This window comes from Peromyscus leucopus, chromosome 16_21, assembly GCF_004664715.2.
Source record: "Peromyscus leucopus breed LL Stock chromosome 16_21, UCI_PerLeu_2.1, whole genome shotgun sequence".
NCBI lineage: Eukaryota > Metazoa > Chordata > Mammalia > Rodentia > Cricetidae > Peromyscus > Peromyscus leucopus.
The window spans coordinates 60,833,756-60,852,908 of record NC_051084.1 but is presented as its reverse complement, the minus strand read 5'-3'; the positions used below and the strand labels follow the sequence as shown (position 1 = coordinate 60,852,908).

The 19,153-nt window shown below is 38.5% G+C and overlaps 1 protein-coding gene across 2 annotated transcripts in view; it reads right to left on the bottom strand.

Moving 5' to 3' along the window:
• Positions 1-19,153, bottom strand: part of Kcnq5 (potassium voltage-gated channel subfamily Q member 5) — a 543,303-nt gene that overhangs the window by 113,022 nt on the left and 411,128 nt on the right. For both annotated transcript variants that reach the window (XM_028868060.2, XM_028868061.2), the window contains exons 4-5: positions 951-1,126; positions 559-684 (exon numbers count right to left, since the gene is read on the bottom strand). In XM_028868060.2, coding sequence (XP_028723893.1) covers positions 559-684; positions 951-1,126 — 302 coding nt within the window. The remainder of the gene's footprint in view (positions 1-558; positions 685-950; positions 1,127-19,153) is intronic.

Below are 19,153 nucleotides of genomic sequence, written 5' to 3'. Positions count from 1 at the left end.
TTTCTTGATTGACTGGTGCATTTAATTCTTCTCACTTTATATCAGCTGCTATTCTACTTTTTGTTCTGTTATTTTTTGAAAGTTTTATACTGTGTAGCCCAGACTGGCCTCAAACTTGTCATCCTCCTGCCTCAGCCTCCAGAGTGCTGAGATTATAGGCATGTGTCACCATACTTCTCCCATTCATTCTTTTGACAATCAAAAAACCCTTTCCCCCCCTAGAGTAATGAATCAGTTTATCAGTTATCTATTTAAGTTTACAACGTTAAAACAAATAATCCTGTTAACATTTTCTATTTTCAAATATGATATATTTTTACTTTGGAAAAAACTGAGCACCTGAAAAATATAAATGATAATTTATGTGTAAATTTAATTTTGTTTGCTCAAAAAGGCACAGAAACCCATCAGATCCTTTAATAAATACCATACGTCTCCACAGCCATCCCCTTTTGGAAGTTAATATTTTCATTGAGACCATTCACTGAAAACCATTTTATTATATTCAGTGGCAACATTTCATAATAGCCAATAGATTAAAAACAGATTTATACTTACTGTGCCCCACCAGAGAGCATCTGCATATGTAGAAAACTCTTTATTGGCATCCTTTTCCACCAGGTAGACAAGGAAGGATGAAAAAATAAGGACGAGAAATCCTATGTACCAAGCTGTGATTAATTCCTAGGTATAAAAGGAATGAAACATTTTAGAGGTTAAAAAGAATCTCTGAAGAGGGAAATAAGAAATCTATGTACAACTCAATCATTTTCCTACTTCTAGGAAGTATATGAAGGTTTTTTTAAGTAATGCATTATGTACCAGAACCCCAAATAGCTTGAGCCACAGTCTGAAGTAACTGCTCATGCTAAATTTATTAAACATTATTGTAATCAATGGAACATTTTCAAGAATTTTGCTATGTAGTGCAGAGAGAACTTTTTTTTTACCTTGCTGTGAGCGTAAACCACCGAGCCCAGCAACTTCCAAGTGCCTCCCCTTCTGTCCATGCGCACCATACGCAGGATCTGTAGGAACCGGAGACTTCTGAGCGCTGACGTGGCAAAAATATTACCCTGAGTTTTTGCAGAAACAACTGCTATTGAAGCGATAAGAACAATGGTATCTGAAACAAACAGGTGGAGACAGCCATAAGTCCCATGACTAATAAATACATTTGATTTCTCAGTAAAATTTTTTCTGAAAAGTTAATGGGCATCAGTTTGAGGCAAAAGTAAACAGAACTGAGCACCCAGCCTGACTTACCAGCACTTAGGTGCCTAGTGACTACAGAGTGAAAAGGCCCAGAACACAGCATACCTGTCACTTTAGCTTTGGTCCCTTGACCACTCTGAGCTTTTCCCTGTACAATTTTGAATCACATAACCTTCAACAAATTGGACAATGGCCTCCAGAGAGTTCAGTGTCTTGGGGAGCTGCAGAGTTATAAGGCTCTCTTTCACAATAACCCCACTTTCATTAATTCCCTAGTCTGCAGCAAAAACTCCCAACTCAGCCCCCAACACCATGGCTCTGGCTTTCTGGTGGACAGGATGGAGGAATCTATGCACCCAGGAAATGTTCTTGCTTGGTGTAATAATGTTTCTTATTTATTGTTTTTGCCAAACAATATAGCATCCTCTCTGTGACAACTATTCTCTCCTTTCGGAGAGTCTTCAGTTGTGCCTACTGTTTAACAAAGGTCTCCAGTAATCTGAATACTCTGTGCTCTGAGTATGCTTTTTTAGGTGAAAGCTTGGAGTACAAATCAAATATTACCTCTGTTGCAATACAGTATGCAATTATGCACCGTGTGCTTTGCATGGAAATGGATACTTAATGTTTGATGTATTGGCATTGGGCTTAAAAATGTCAGCTCTTTTGTAATTGAAACAGGCAAAAAGCAGTTAGCAAAGGAGTAGAAAAGACAAAGAGGACTTAATCACTTGAAAGTAAATCTCTAGGTGGTAGGAAGAGGATTTCAAGGTAGTGTTAACAAAGGGAAAAAGAATGGCATCCTTTGGCAATTTTAATATTCACTTGTCTTTAGCATCCTCAAGTCAAATTTGCTTTTTTGCTTCAAGTAAGTTGTGCATGACTGGGCTTCCACACTCCAAGGCTGAGTTCTGCTCCGTGGGTATTGGGTGTGGCATTTGAAATGTTTCTACGATCCCCAGGAATCATTCATCCTCAGGATGAATAAATGTGTCTTCTTCATTCGGTTTTTCCTTTGAGATGATGGGACCATTTTGTATACATTGACAGGACCCATCTGAGTAATTCTCCGGATGCTCCTTCTTAGGTCATTGGTTGGAGAGAAAGGATCAGTGATGGGCAGTGCAAGGATTAGCCATAGGGCTTTTCTCCTCAGACCCAGACTCTCTACCCTGTGAGGAGGTGCCTGAGGGCCCCAAAATGCATCCTTGAGTTTGTGTTCTTGAGAAGGTACTAAATGTGTTGATGTAGGCACCAAAGACATATTTTAAGTGAGTAGAAGCTATCTGCAAATGTGCAATGTAATCTTATTTTAGAAAGCATGTGCATCAATTAGTGTAGGCTAGGAAAGCACATGCAAATTTGCATAGGTTATCACCATTAATTAGCTGTAGGGAGTAGACAATCAGGTGATATTAGAAATGGGAACATTTTATTTTCCAAATTAAATGTTTCCACAACGTTGGGGTTTCATTACACAAATATCTAATTTGATATCAGAAAACAAACTGAAAAAGTTCTATGTACACAGAAGCCATGGTGTTCTCCATTTGGAGAATCTGTGGTAACAGTGACTTAAAGGAGCCACTGATTTTATGACCCTAGTGGATGTTTTTGCTTTTATTGTATTGTATTCTTTCATATCACCAAGTACACACTCCGTTATTTATGTACTAAAGTACTCAAAACACTGGAAATAAGTAAATGACTAGTAGTGCTGCACAATATACAGCAAACAAAACTGACTATCATGCCTGGCATTTTCTATAATTTTACGACTGGATCTTTTAAAAATAATTTTAAATTGTGTGTGTGTGTGTGTGTGTGTGTCTGTGTGTGTGTGTGTCTGTGTGTCTGTGTGTGTCTGTGTGTCTGTGTGGAGTTATGTGAGCGCAGATACCCACAGAGGTCAGCAGGTACTGGATACCCAGGAGCTGGATTTACAGGCAATTGTGAACCACCCACCTTAGCTGCTGGGAACCATACCTAGTTCTCCGGGAAGCAGCATGTGCTCATTACTGCTGCACAATCTCTCTAGATGCCAAATTTACTTCTGAAGGTTTTTTTTTTTTTTCTTTTTTAAAAATTAACTTACTTTTAACTTACTTTTATTTTACACGTGTGACTGCTTTGGCCTCACGCATGTCTCTGTACCACATGAGTGCCTGTTGCCCACAAAGACCAGAAGAGGACAGGAGAAATCCTTGATCTAGAGTAACAGATGGTTGTGGGCCACCATGTGGATGCTGGGATCTGAGCCTGGCTTCTCTGCAATAGCAGCAAGTTTTCTTAGTCACTAAGTCCTTTCTCTAGCTCCACAAACTTATCTTATCATGAAACCTATTAATTAGAAATTGTACAGATCTCATTTTCCAGATGAAGGCATGAGGTGTGGAATGAATATACTGATTTTTTTTTTAATCAACCATCAATCTGTTAGACTAACACCTCCAAAAGCAGGCTACGAAGTTAGCACATTACAGGAAAACCAGAGAAAGTAAAATGAACACTGTTGGTTTGAAGAAATTTTAAGATTAGTCACACAGTGAATCATACTCTAAATGTCTGAAGTCACAAAATATGCAAAGGTAACTGCAGATTGGATTCAATACTCCCATTGTAATTCAGGCCAGAAGAGGAAGTCAGAGTTCAGTAAAACTGAGCAACCAAATGGCAGCAGGGAAGCATGCTTTTTTTTTTTTTCTCTCAGTACCACCCACAGCATTTCCTAGGCTAGTATGGAAGTTAGGAGTAATTTTTACTTGTATCTATTACGTTGGTTGTCTGTTAGTTTATAGAATGGAATTTTCCACAGGATTGCACCACTATTTTTTTTTTTTGTTTTTTTTATTTGTTTTGTTCTCCACCTTTTAGGTAGTCCAAGAACTTTTTTCAGTCTCCTAATTCATCTAACAATACATGAAATGTGAAACTTATAGAGCAACCTTAGATAAGCAAACACATAAATGTAGCTTATATAATATATCTCGATAAACAGACACATAAATGTAGCTTATATAATATATCTCGATTAAACAGACACATAAATGTAGCTTATATAACATACCTCACTAAGATTTATAGTGCAAGGCTGGTGAGATGCCTAGACAGGTAAAGGTATTTGCTGCCAAGCCTGAGGACCCAACTTTGATCCCCAGATCCCACATGGTGGAAGAATTGACTCCCACTAGTGGTCCTCTGACATTAACACACGTGCTATGGCAACCCCTCCAATAAATAATAAATAAGAAACTTGAAACACCATATGAAACTTTACTGCTTTGTAAGCTAATTAAAATATATAATTAAAAAAATAGGAGTTGAAGACAGATACTTTACATGAATAGACAATGGTTCTCCAGAAGAACTGGATTATTACATGAAATATCAGTGGCAGGTGTGGGATACATCTTTAACAAGTGTTTGGTCAGAGAGCACTTAAAAGTCCCTGAAACAATACCAGCTTTTGACATTGTTCTTGGTTGCTCAGCATAGCTAGCTGGTAAGACTCTATCGCTGAAGACACAATAGGTTTTGGTAGCAGGATATAGAGAATTCAAATTGGAACTGTCATAAAAACTTCTTCTCTTCTGACTAGCTTTCATAGTGCTGGAATATGTTATGTAGGTCACTGGGAGAAAAAGAACATTAATAGTACCCTATAGCCAACCCTATATCCTAAGATACTAACTTTCCAGGCAAGATGTGCTACTGGTACAATAGTTACTGGGGTAAACGACTGCTTTAGGCTTGGATGTGAGGCATGCTCTACAGGAGAGCGTTTATGTTTGGTACTGTAAACTTAGTCAAAAGCTCATGGCTTAGGAAGTCATATGCTCTAAAGAGGAACCAACTATTGTTGTTTTGCTAAATGACATGTTGTTATACAGTCTTCTAAATATTTATGTTTTATGCTCAGAGATGAGTGCTGCCCTCAGCCTTGGGCAGGGAAAAATTCTCTTTTCTAGTCAGTAGTTAATTCAGAGTTTCATCATTGGTCAGAGTGTCAGAATAAATGACCCTTGAGTGTTGAGCCCGAAATGGGACATCTATATCAACACCACTCAAGGATCAGAGGACATCACAAATGAGGGGATGGAAAAAATATATGAGCTGGAAGATGGGGAGGAGAGCTGCAAAGCACCTTGTTCTAGACACAACATGGCTACTGTAATCACAACCTCTCTGCAGCTATGGTTACCAGCCAAGATCAGTCAACAAGATCAGTCAATGTCAATAGGAGGACGAACTAATTAATTTGGTATCCAGTGTGTGTGTGTGTGTGTGTGTGTGTGTGTGTGTGTGTGTGTGTGTGTATTACTCTATTCAACCATTCAGATCATTCCATGTACACATTGAGAAATTGAGGATTGTAGCAGTCAATAACCAAAGCTCACCATCTGTAAGTAGCAAAGAAGATACCGAACCTGTGCTGCTAAAAGCTGTACTACATCGGTCTTTAGCTGAGTAAAGTCCGGGGCAGGATGGCAGCGGGGAAAAGAGAAGTGGGAGGTTGTGAAAGCCAAGTGCATAATTTTTCAAGAATAAATCATTATCACCTAAAGCATTGAGGAAAGATAGAACACAGGGAGGGTAGAGCAGACATAAAATAATGCTATGAACAGATGGTCTTTTTGAGGATGGATGAAGAGAAAATGGGGCTAGTGTAAGAAATAGAACAGCAAGTAAAGAGTTCAAGAATGCACGGAAAAAAAAAAAAAGAAAACCTATAGGTCCAATGCTCACCTCTTCCAAGGAAAATGGATATGAACACCCTGGGAAATGCTGAAAGACAACTTAGTGATTCTAAGCAGCCAAGTAAAAATACAAATACAGACTAATACTGTATTATGGAGGAGGCTCACAACATAGTACTGAGTCATTCAAAAAGATTTATCAGTGACTTTTTTTTTTTAATTTCAGACTTGAGGAAACTGCCAAAGATTTGAACAAAGTAAAATCTATAATGGCATTTAAGACACGCTGGGATGTGAAGGATCTTAGCAGACTCCTCTAATTCAGCTCCAGTATTGTATAGTCAGCAAAATCAATATGACTCAATCTCTATAGATGGCGTCTAAAGGAGATTAGTCGCCAAAAGCTCTCATTATGAGGCAGATTCACATGCAAAAGGACTGGATCATGGACCAATGATCCTGGGTTAAAACAAGGGCAGTTATACATCTTTACTCGGCGGGTTTTGCTTTGTTGCCGTGACTGCACAACATAAGGCATCTAGTGGAACTTAGCTCAATGGGAAGAACCTGTAAGGACTAAGGAAAGCATGCTGGATACTTCAACACTAGTTACTGGAAGAAGAGAGGAATTTTACAAGCAAGCCATCAGAAGTCATGGCTGGAGTCATAGACATTCTGAAGATGCCAGGCTTTTAAAATCCTTCCTAGATTTTTAGAAAACATTCAGAAATTTCAGAAGTTTCCCCTAATGCCATAGATTTCTCCTTTACACTAAAAATTCTTTTCATTTTATTGTTTCTTGGAAAAATCAGAACAACAGCAAACAAGAAATCCTAAGGACTATATCACCCCTCACCTTTCTTTATGTTCTTATTCTTTGAGCTATTTCGAGTGGCCTTAAAATAACCTCAAATTTGAGTGACTTTTAAATGAAATATATATTTTAAAGTTATAAAATAAAAAAATATTCATTAAAACACCAAAATACCATATGTATGTAGAAGAGAGTAAATGAATTTATATCATCTATAAATTAATTAATGAACTTTTTGCTTACTTTTGGTTGTGCTATTAAAATGGTGCTGAAGTCAGTATATCTGTGAATCTATTTTTATTAAAAATTATTTCTTTCATTTTGGGAGATTATATAATTATATAATTTCTCCCTTCATTTTCCTTCCTCTAAGCCCTCCCATATATCCCTCTTTGGTCTCATTTAAATTCATGAACTCTTTTTTCATTAACCTGTGCTATCTACATATATGAATATATATATATATATATATGTACACATGCATATATACATATATATTCCTGAATATACAAATATAGCCTGCTCAGCCTGTAGAATGTTACTTGTATGTATGTTTTCAGGGCTGACCACTTGGGGAATTCTTTTAAAGGATATTTTTTCTAGATAGAGGATTGTTACATTCTAAATTTTGATTGATATCAGAATGCCCTCAAGATGATGGCACTGATTTTCATGAAAAATGTTGTAAAACACTCATTTCTCTCTCTTTGCTAGTAAAAAGCAATATTAATGCTAACAATAATAGTAATAGATTAAATGCCCTTCTTATTATGTGATAAATATGTAGTTAAACAGTTCTAAGATGTCCATATCTAACCCTGTATATTATACACCTTTACCAGTTGTAGGTGAGTGTGTGATTACAGATTCCTTGATTTCCCATTGTTTTGAGTTATCCAGAATGACTTTGTTCATTTTTTTTTTTCTTACTTTATTTTGGTTAATCTGTCTGCTTTTTTAGATCATGGATGATCAGGATTATCTTTGTAACTGTCCAACACAGGAAACTTCTCTTCCAATGTAGAAAGCTACCCCTGAGAAGAGGGTGCCCATGAAGGGGCTTTATTTACCTTTTGTCCCTTTTGAATGGAATGATGATACTAACTAATAGGAAGTGAGTGGACATGATATTTGCCACTTTCAGGCTGAGGGGAAGCTCATACAACTTATTGCTTCCTCTTTTCCCATGTGTCAGCTTCACATTGTGATGAAGGATGTACTGAGAAGCTATGTGCAGATGGTTGTCAGCCTAAGTTCTTGAGTGACTGTCTTGAGCAGAAAAGTCCTTATCACATTTTGCTTCCTAGCAGGAAGTACCTTCATTAAACAAGTAGAACATTAACTTCTACTTTAAGTTACTATAACTTAAGGATTTTTATGTTGTAATAATTAGCATCACTCAACTATTTGTATAATATCAAAATTAGAAAACCTAGTTTTCTAGTAAAATGGATAAATGGAAAATAATATGGTATTTCCTTTCTACGAAGTAAGGAGCAAGGAGTATGGTGCCTGTCCATCTGGGTTCCAACCCTGGATGTGCCTCATATCCTCTGGATTTCCTGAGTGAAGTTACTAAACCTTTCTGTGGCTCAATTTATTTATAAAATGAAGATACACAATTATCTATGTCATAAAGTCCCTTTAAGGAAAAAAAATGCTAGTGCATAATAAATAGCTAATTTATTATTATTATTATTATTATTATTATTATTATCATTATTATTACTATTATTAGACAGGTATCATCCAGTAATGAGATGTTATATCATGTTTCAGAATATGAACTAAACTGTTCCCAATATACCATTATGTTGGAGAATTGATTTCACAGGAGGATACATAGGATAATTCTAATTTGCTTCACCAAAGGATGTTATAATCTTATAGTATATACACACCATACGTGTGTGTGTGCGCGCGCGCGCGCGCGCGCGCGCATGTTTTCATCTCAGTGGCAATTGTCTTTGGGTGGAAGTTTGTATAAAGCTGTGGATGTGCATGCATCCAGTATGATCTAGAGCAAGCATATATGTACTGCTCTTTCCGTGAAAAAGAGAAGAACTATATTTTTATTTTAGAGAAGTTATGGCTCAGGAAGGCTAACACATTGACCAAGGTAATTTATTTAGTCTAAGGTAAGGAAAGCGAAGGAAAATGGGTAACCTTTACTGAGTAGCTCTGCTGTATGAGCTTGTGAAGTGTGCTTAGTACACAGATCCTATTTCATCACTTCCCATAATTGTTCTCCAAGGAGGCCCAGAGGTTATCAATGTGGAGTTCCTACTTCTGCCCCTTGCTAACTGTGTGGCCTCAGCTCTATTAATCTTGCTGAGCCTGAGAGTTCTCACCTGTAAATAAGGAACAGAATCACTTTTCCCACAAGGCTCATGTAAGGATTAAATGAGATAGCACACATTAAGCTCTGTGTCTGCCTTACTGTGCTTGGCAGCTTGATAACTTCTTAATCTGAAGGAATAAAAATGTTAAATATATGTCTGTATCCTTAACACTTTATAGACTGTGCATCGATACTAAACACATTTAAGAATCATTCTCAGGGTCATTTAGTTAGTAAGTGGAGCCAGGAATCAAACTCACAGCTGTCTGATCCTAGCTTGAGTCTTATTCCGGGCTTCTGTTGGGTAACTTACAGAGAGCAAAAATGTCAGTAAACAGCCATGCAGGCACAAGCAGTCACTAAGTCTTAAGCCTGAATTCTAAGAAGTGCTAATAGTAGGGAATATGTCAACTTAAAAAATGGCTCCCATTTGATAAGATTTAGTCAAAACTCTTAAATTTCACACTCACATATTTTAGATACTCTGATGTTACAACAGATCATGACAGAGTGGTTGCCTGTCTTCTCTGCATGTGACCATTTCTGCATAAGTTTGCTAATTTATTTACTGACACATGTATAGCACATAGCACAAATATTATTGACGACGGAACAACAAGATAAGGAGAGATGGAAATCTTGTGGCTTCATTATATTTGCCCACGTATATCAAGTCTAAACTTCCCAAAGAAGCATAAAGACACAGAGGCATAAAGACACAACTACGTCTGGAGTAAGTCTCACTTCTGCTGTGTAGTTTAGGCCCTTCTAAACTCTCAGGGCTGTTTTCCCTATCTTTAAAATGAGATAAATTAAACCGGAAGCAGTCAAGGATTCTAATTCTGACTTTCTAGAATTCTAAGGGATGTTAGGCATGGTTGAACTATGGGACATCAGCAAGAGTATTTGGGAAGTGATATTTCCAGATTTTTCTCATCCATTTGATTGATTGAGGACCGGGGGACACACACTCAGGTAATTTGTTAAAGATGCTACAGTGTACAATTTATACATTCCTTTAACACCACCTTTTGTGGTTATGATAGAAGGACGAGGAAGAGAACATGAATGAAACAGAAATGTTTTTCTGTCCTCCAAGAGCTTATGCTGAGAAGGACTGGCCTGACATCAAGCCAGTAACAAGATACACTGTGAGAAGCAAAGATCCTGGAGAAATAAATACAAAGCGGATGGAGGGTGGAACCATAAAGGAACAATGTGGCTGGAATGAGGGTGTGATGGTCTGGGAAACCATCTTGGAGGAGGTGACGTTTGAGCAGGGAGGGGGTGGTTGTGACCTTATATAAAGAGAAAGTATTCCAGGTCATAGACTGTAAAGACTGAAGCAGAAGGAGAACGTGTGTCTAACCAAGTGGTTCTCAACCGTCCCTAATGCTGCAACCCTTTAATACAGTTCCTCATGATGTGGTGACCCTGCCCCAACCATAACATTATTTTCGTTGCTACTTCATAACTGTAATTCTGCTACCTTCTGGAAACAGAGGTCACCAATAGGGATCACAACTGACAGGTTGAGAACTACAGGTCTAAGGCGAGATTAAAGAGATGCAGTTGACTGAGTGCAGAGAGGACTGGGATTTGGGAACAGAGGCAGAAGGCTTTGGGGTAAGGATATCAGATCTGAGCAAGGTATCCCACCATAGGGAATGGGCTCCAAAAAGCCAGTTCATGCACTCTGCATAAGTCCTGGTCCCACTGCCAGGGGCCACACAAACACATCAAGGGAGGAGAGGCTTGGTCCTGCCTCAATTTGGTATGCCAGATTTTGTTGACTCCCCAAGGGAGGCCTTACTCCCTTTGAAGAGTGGATGGGGGATGGGGTTGGGGGGAGATGGTGAGGAAAGCAAGAGAAGGGGAAGGAGGGGAAATTGTGGTTGGTAGGTAAAATTAAAAAAAAAAAAACTTTAAATAAAAAAATAAATAACTAGAAAAAAATATCATTGAAAAAAGAATATCAGATCTGTATTTTATGAGGACCATTTTTTGTTGACATGGGACACAGCTTAGGAGTAAGCTGTATGGCCAGTGAAGGAGTCCTGCATGTTCTAGGAAAAGGCGAGATCAGCTTTACATCAGTGAGGGTTCAGTGGAGAGGCAAGCACCCAGAATGGAGCTGGGGATGTGAAGATGGAGAGGTTGAATCTTGCTCAAGTTTCCATTGAAAAAAAGAGGCCTAGGCTGCATGCAGAGTTCTGACTTCCAATAGCTGGGGGTGTGAGCAAAGTGCTGTGAATGGAGAGGAAAGGCAGGAGTGCTGCTGCTTAAGGGGCCGAATTAAGAGTTTCATCTGCCCCGAGGACTGGGGACCCCGTAGACTCAGTCCAGGCAGGTCCAGTCCCCTCCTCCCAGGCCGAGCCTAGGGACCCTGCATAAGCCCCAGGTTTCAAACAGCCAACTCATGCAATGAGCACAGGACCCAGTCCCACTGCCTGGATGCCTCCCAAACAGATCAAGCCAATCAACTGTCTCACCTATTCAGAGGGCCTGATCCAGTTGGAGGCTTTCCCCTAGAGGAGGTGGGAATGGGGGGGGGGCTTGGGGGGAAAGGGAGGGGGGTGGGAGGGGGGAGAACAAGGAATCCGTGGCTGATATGTAGAACTGAATTGTATTGTAAAATAAAATAAAATAAGAAAAAAAGAGCTAAAAAAAAATAAAAACAAACAAACAAAAGAGTTTCATCTGAACCTTGTTAAAGCCGACATACCTACCAGGTAGCTGGTCCATAGCAAACGAGAAGCTATGGGGAGCAAGGGAGAAGTCAGGGTTGCAGATACAGATGATGTGTTTTTGCCACAGGACTGATTTCCTTTACTATCTGTGATCTATTAAAACTATTGCTTCAAAGCATGGTCATAAATGCTAAATTTCGGATGTAGGTCACAGATTGGAGGATAGAAGCAAGCTGTGTTTCTGTGTTTATGAAACAGGAATGAAGTGTTTGTCCCCCCAGAGGCATCATGAAGTAGGAGGTGAGGTGTACACATCCTACTGAATGCACAATGTGGCACATTGAGTAAATTATGAGTGTATTTCCATCAGCGTTTAATATCAACAGGATGAGAAATTAAAATTATCTTTGGATGATTAAGAATGTGGCTTAGGGTTTTATGTTATTCTATAGAGAGAGTATAAGACTGGCTTTTATGTTGTTTACAGTTTCCTTCTAGCACCTGTTTTCATAAACATCAAAAGTCAAAACAGTAGCCAGTTTCAGTTCCTGAACAGAGCCCCAAATAGTATTTGACTACAGACTGTAAGAAAGAGTTGGATTCCTACCAATGAGAGATTAGCATTGAAACTTCTACTGGAAATCCCCTGACCTCTGAAGATAGAATTCCGTGCTCAGTATCTCACACTGGATCATAACCCGAATGCTTCTTCACCAACAAGTGAATAATTCACCACCTGGTAACGCTACCATTGCAGTTTTAAATTCACAGTCTGCAAACACCAATGTCTCACTTTTCAGACTCATGAGCACACAGCGATTCTGTGAGACGAACAGTCTTGGCAGGTGGTTAAGTTTATTGCTATTGGGATATGTCTTTTTTTTTTTCTTTGAGAAACTTGATCCTTGTTTTCAGATGACTTGCAGGTTGTGATTAATCATTACCTACTACTAAAAGGTTTTGAAAGGACGCATTCAGGAAGCTCTTTGACTAGACTGGTCTCTTTGGCTTTTGCAGCAGAGCTACGATTTGAGCTTAAATGTCACCAAGCAAAGGAAACCTATGGGTGGGAATTTATTCTACATTTCATCTTGGGAAATTGAGAATTACCTGGATCACCCGCCTCTCAATCTTTTCCAATGCACAATTTCTTATTTTAGAAATAAGAAATGGATGCAGTCTAGGCACATGGCTAATCCTTGGGGATAAACACTGGGGTGTGGAAATGGAATTTTCCTTCTGTGGAGAATGAAGGGAGAGGGCTTTAAGGAAACAAATTTGAGTAAATACAAGGCACAGAAAAATGTCTGGTCCTTATTGTAGCTCTGAAAGCCCTACTCACTTCCATTTGGAGATATACACAGGTTATATGTACACATATATGGTTTTAGTGAGATTATTAACCAACCAAACAAAAGCCCCAACTTTACTCATAAAATCCTTGCCAAACTTTGCCATCTTTATTATTAAAAGAGTTTCAGAACTTTTAAATCTTGCAAGTGCTTCTCTGTACTACCGTTTATGATCCACACAGATATGTATATGTTTTTAATCTGTGCTTTAAAAAAAAAAAAATCTGTGTCCCAGACAGGCTTGAACAAGCTGATGTGGTAAGTTGTTTCAGAGAGAGACTCAGAATTCACAGTATCTGGTCTCTAAAGCTGCATCTCAGACTGCAGAACAGATTCTTATTAAAAATGCTAGAGCTATCAGCTACACTGTTGGGACATACTTCCTTCTCATTATCGATCCTTTCCGGCTATGACCTCCCTGTAAAGCCACTCTTCATTTTTAAAGTGTGTGTGTGGGACCCTAAGACTTAATGAAAACATGTGACACTACAATCTAGGATTCCCTTCTAAAGAGCCTAAAGATGGTCTCTTGGAGTTCAATCCGCTCAGGGGCTACACATTCCTAGTAACTAAATATGGGAAAGCACCAAGGAGAAATGTTTCAAAAATAGTTTCAGATGTGCACATTTCAACAGAAAATACTCCAGAAAACCACAGAAACTCGATAAGAGAAGGATTCTGAAGTCACAGGATGGCAAATGTCCCAAGGATTAGCTACAGCACTTTGATGTCCAAATTCCAAGCATGGATTTGGAGTCCATAGTGGGGGCTGACAGCAAATATTTCAAACATTTTGTAAAAGGCAGAAGTGGGGAAAAATGAGAAAAAAAGGGCAGTAGAGGAGTAGAGCTTCTAGTGGAAGAATCTAGAATTACAAAGTGTGTAAAACAAGTACTTCAGTAAACAGTATAATCACATTCACATGGCCAAACTAGAGACTTAAAGAAGCAGATTAACCAAGCAAAAGTCAGTCCTCTGGAAGCTCCTGATGAGGAGGTGAGGGTGTCACTTTTCGTCTTGCATTGCACAGTCATCTGCCACATTCTCCCTTTCACTTGCTCCTGTCAAATGTGTTGGTTTCACTGTGTGCGCATGAATGTTTGGCCATGGCAGGTGGTGGTAATGTTCTTCAGTGGATGCTTGCTAGCTGGCAGTTTTCTGGCATTTCAATTCATTAAATGCACAGTGAGTGTGGCTAGAAATTCTGAGGACCTGGCTTTAAGGCTGGGTGTGTAGATGGTTTAAGGCCAGTGTAGACAGAAACATGTTGTCTATACTCACAAGAATGAAAAGAGTTAGTGAAGGAGACACTGGGAGGCATAAAAACAATTATGCTGAGAGATATTATAAAGGATAAATATCCCTAGAACCTTGCAGAAATGGTTGACCTGGTTAAGAGTCCATGGATCCTTCCCAGGTTCAATCTGGGTAAACTATAGTCCAATAACTAGTTCTAAAAGATACTCTAGTTAATGCAGAATTCTTTAGCTACTGCACACACCATTCCTGAAGTTGTTGCATCTAATGGTCTCTAGATTCCAAAAAAATACATAGCTTGATTCCTACTCTCTCCCCGTTTTAAACCAAAGTTTATTCTTATTTAACATATGAACTCTCAAATCTGGTGAGCGTTTGAGGAGAAATAATGAACCATATTCAAAGAAGACTTACTGAATTGGCATTGAAAACATTGCTCTGTTTATGTTTACCTGGGTACTTTGAATCTACCATGATCATGGGTTGTCATGTCAGTGACTGCTTAGATGCCAGGCATTCAGTGATGCTCTTTACCCCTGTTATCTCATCTGTCTTTCAACGTCTCCTGGCAATCCTTTGAAAAGTCTGAAATTCCAAGTTTAAAATTCACATAACATGCAGAGATCAAACCAAAGCAAATCACAGAACACCTTTCAGGATATGATTTAAGAGAGTTAAAAGCATTATTATATGCGTGTTTAGCCTCTAAATGAGAGCATTTACATAAAAATCCTCTGGTAAGTTATCCTTTGCATTGTCCTTGGTAATGACAAAATGCCTGCCAAGTGAGTAAGATTCTCTAGGACCATACTTCCTAAGGACCAATCTGCCTACTGCAGTACTGCTGGGCAAAGAAAATGAATCAGTGTTTAGAGTTCTTGCCATGTTTTTTATTCAGCCTTTGGATGATATATATATATATATATATATATATATATATATATATATATATAGTTTCAATTTGATGATAATGGAGGTACATGATGAGAAATTTTGCCTCTCCCAATCTGTGCTTGCTCAATGGCTTCAGGTGAACATTTTTTATTCTTTTTACTTTAAGATGTCTTTTCCATGTTTTTTTTTTTTTTAATTCAGATACAAAGCAACATGAGTACTTTCTCTTGTGCTTTCTTACTCAAATTCTCAAATACACTATACATTAAGCCTATGTCCTTTACGTTTCATGCAGCTTGGCCATACTGAAAGGTCTCAGTTGTGTTTTATCATGTGGACATTCTTTGGTTGATTTAGCTAAAGTGATCATGGACTAGTGGTAAGAGATTAGGAACTCAGTTTGCGGATGAAGAATAGATGCTTATGTTATTTAAACAGATATGGATCTTTTTCATAAGTGATACTAGTTGGCACTCTGGCAGTATATGTGGGCTTGATTCAGTGATGTGGATTAACCACACACTCACTGAAATAGTGTCTGGTGGGATCATAGATTTTTGTCACCTATGACTGTGTGCATTTCTTTCTCAGGAGTGTGACAGTGTAAATGCACTCGCATGCATTTCTCTTTTGGTGGATTCTTTTCATCTCCTCGCCTGCATCCTATATTGTACTGAGCTGCCAGATTTGTCTTGATGTCAGAGCTCTTTCTACCTTGGGGAGATCAGTCCTTTGTCTTTGGTAGGAGGTGTAAGTGTTTTCCTAATGTTGCTTTGCTTTTTGTTTTGTGTCTTACACAGCATTCTTTGTCATTTTGTCTGTGTTTGTAGTTGTGGTTAGAAAGGCTCTGGGCTTCCAAAATCACAGAGATTTCTATTTCTGCTGCGCATTTGTTTTTCCTGTTTGTTTTACATCTTTGACTACTTGGGATTTGTCTCAAGTAAGACAGACATGGATTCTAATATGACCTTTTCCTATATGAGTGGTTGCTCTAACATGGAAAAGGCATCTCAGTAAGTCAAAATCCATGAATCTGGTCAACCAGGGATGTCTTACTAACTTCCAAGGAAAAAAGACTTTCCAGTTGGTTATGATGAAAAAGCTCCTGGGAAAAGTAAGGGGGAGTTTTAAGAAATGGAAGTCTTGGATATAAGACAGAGGAATCCTATGAGAGGTGTTGGACTAAGGACAACAAATGACCTTTTTATAAGTCACACAAGAACTATGAGTATTGGGCCTAACTATCTATATGGTACTTCTGGACCTTGGCAAAAGTTTTAAATGTGTTAGTCTGAGGGAGTCATTAATGCTGTTTATTTCATCCAAGATAATAATTTACATTCATAAATATGTATTTTAAAAGAAACAGCTGCATTCTGGAAAACTATTCTTTTTCTGCTAAAGTTAATTAAAACACTTACTGCATAACCCAGTAATCTCTAGAGAAATAAAAAAAAAAATCCATGTACACAAAAAACTGTACAAGCATGTTCATAGCACTTTCATTAGCTAAATAATAAACCAAATGGCTTCCAATAAGGAAGCGGTTAAACAAATTGAAGCGAATCCATATCACAGACTATTATTATTCAGCAGTCAAAAGGAATGAATTATTGATGACAACCGCTATCATTTCTAGTGACCAGAAGTGAATTTCTAGAGCTTGCTACTTTATGAGTACAGTTCTAACTCTCTGGGGTTAAGGAAATGAAAGTGACGGAGAATGAACTTGTGGATCACAGATGTTACGATCTGGGGCAAAGAGTGACTCTAAAAACTTAATGCTAGCAGTTGCTTCTCATGTTGCTGTAGATTGATAGAAAGATTCTGCGTCTTGATTGTAGTAGTTAAACAACTCTGTCCATAGGATAAAAATGTGTAGGGGCATGCATCCACAAACCAATGGATGTAAAAACTGGTGAGATCTGAATAAGGTCAGTTAACAGTAGGCATTCGTGTTGGTTTCCTGTTGGAGGAAGCTAGATAGAGAACGAATTCTAACATGGAACTCTGTGTAACAGCTTTAAGTTTTGTAAGAAAGACTCAAATTTTTTCACTGTAAAAGGTTTTGGGGAAAAAAAGCCAGATTTCAGACTAACTGTTTAGAGAAGGAATTATCCCTTCTATGATACCGGTAAGTATTCACCTCTGGACTTTACATAATGTTTCCAAGAAGGAGGAGGAAGATTAGGGATAAGACTCAAGCCTCATTATATGATTTATTAATTTGTCCCAAGCTACACATACATGGCACAAGGCACCTCGAAGTCAGGACTTGAGCAGATCTCTCCCCTGCCCCCAGCTCTTTGGTATATGGTGTATGAAAGCTCTTAACTCAAGTTACAGTTTCTTAAGTCATAAAATCAGGATCTTGATCCCTACCCACTTTTGTATGGTTTTTGTAGGAATTATATGAAATAAATTTCCTCTATGATTTATGATTAAAACCGTGAAGCTTTATCCCTTTTGATATAACCAGACAGCCTGGCCCCTGATCTTTTATTATGCTCAGTTTCAAGAGAAATTCCTATTTGAATGCAACTCTTATGTTAATGTCCTTTCTCCAGTGTAGATGCAGGAACTACAAGATGAATAAACTAGTGTATATACGTAATATATATATATTACAAAATATATATATATATTACAAAAGCCATCAGAAGCCAAAGGAGGAAGGGCACACTCATCATCTGACAGTTGAACACACATGCACTTTTCCTCCCATGATGGGGGTTGTTTTCGTAAAATATTTTTTTAATTATTTTATGTGTGTGGGTATTTTGCCTGCATGTATATCTATATACTACATACATGCCTGATGCCTGCAGTGGCCAGAAGAGGGTGTCAGATACCCAGGAACTACAGCTACAGACAGCTATGTGCTGCCATGTGGGTGTTGGGAATAGAACGTGGGTCTTCTGGAAGAGCAGTAAGTACTCTTACTCCTGAACCATGTTTTCTGCCCCTGCTTGCTTTTTTAAGTGTCGTCTTTCCCCCAACACACGGAACGGTGACGTCGGTAAACGCCCCACAGTTCCTAATTCTTTCTCTCAAATGAGCGGCAGCCGCCGGTTTGAGTTACTGGCGGGTTCCTGGCATGTGTGCTTGACCTGCAGTATGGCAGGAATGAGGCCTCTGCAAGTGGCACATTAAGCTGCGTGGTGGATTTAGCCTTTGCTAGTTACAAAACAAAAAAAGTTTCTGGGCTACACGGTGCTTGGATAAAAGCATAGACCCAGGATGGCTCCCAGAGCTGGCGGAAAATGTACCACCGCCATGTTGGGAAGCTGAAGGGGGCGGAGCCAGCAGCCACAGAGCTGTTTCAGGCTTAGAAGGCTACAGTTTAAAGCAATAAGTTTGCAATAAGACTGATTCAGATGAAATAGTTTACAATGTGTGTAAAAATGTACATAGGCTTGGAAGAGAGAGGAAAAGGAACATAGACAGTTATATAAAGAAATAGAAAGTTTAAAAAAATAAAGTCTTTAAAGAGAAAGTAAAAGTAATATAAAAAATAAGCCATGTAAAGATGGATATCACACAGAGAGTTTGGATTATATTGTCTTTGGGATTTTTAACTGCAGAAAAACATTTGATCGTAAAAGATGTTGAGTTAAACCAATATGTATATATTAAAGATATCTTGACTTTAAAATTTGGATATAAGGATGTGTTACTTTGGAAAGGAGACTCTGCTTTTGTCTCTACAGAAAGCCAGAGGCTATGGATTTGTTCCAGATTAAGATAAATCAGGTTTGACCAGCCAAGACCACCTGAAAGGTCTCCGATGACACCATGGCCCAGATGATCCAACATCCAGAATCGTTTCAAGGCAACTGGCTCAGACGATACAGTCTCACGGACTACTCCATGAACCTAAAATTTTCTTTGCA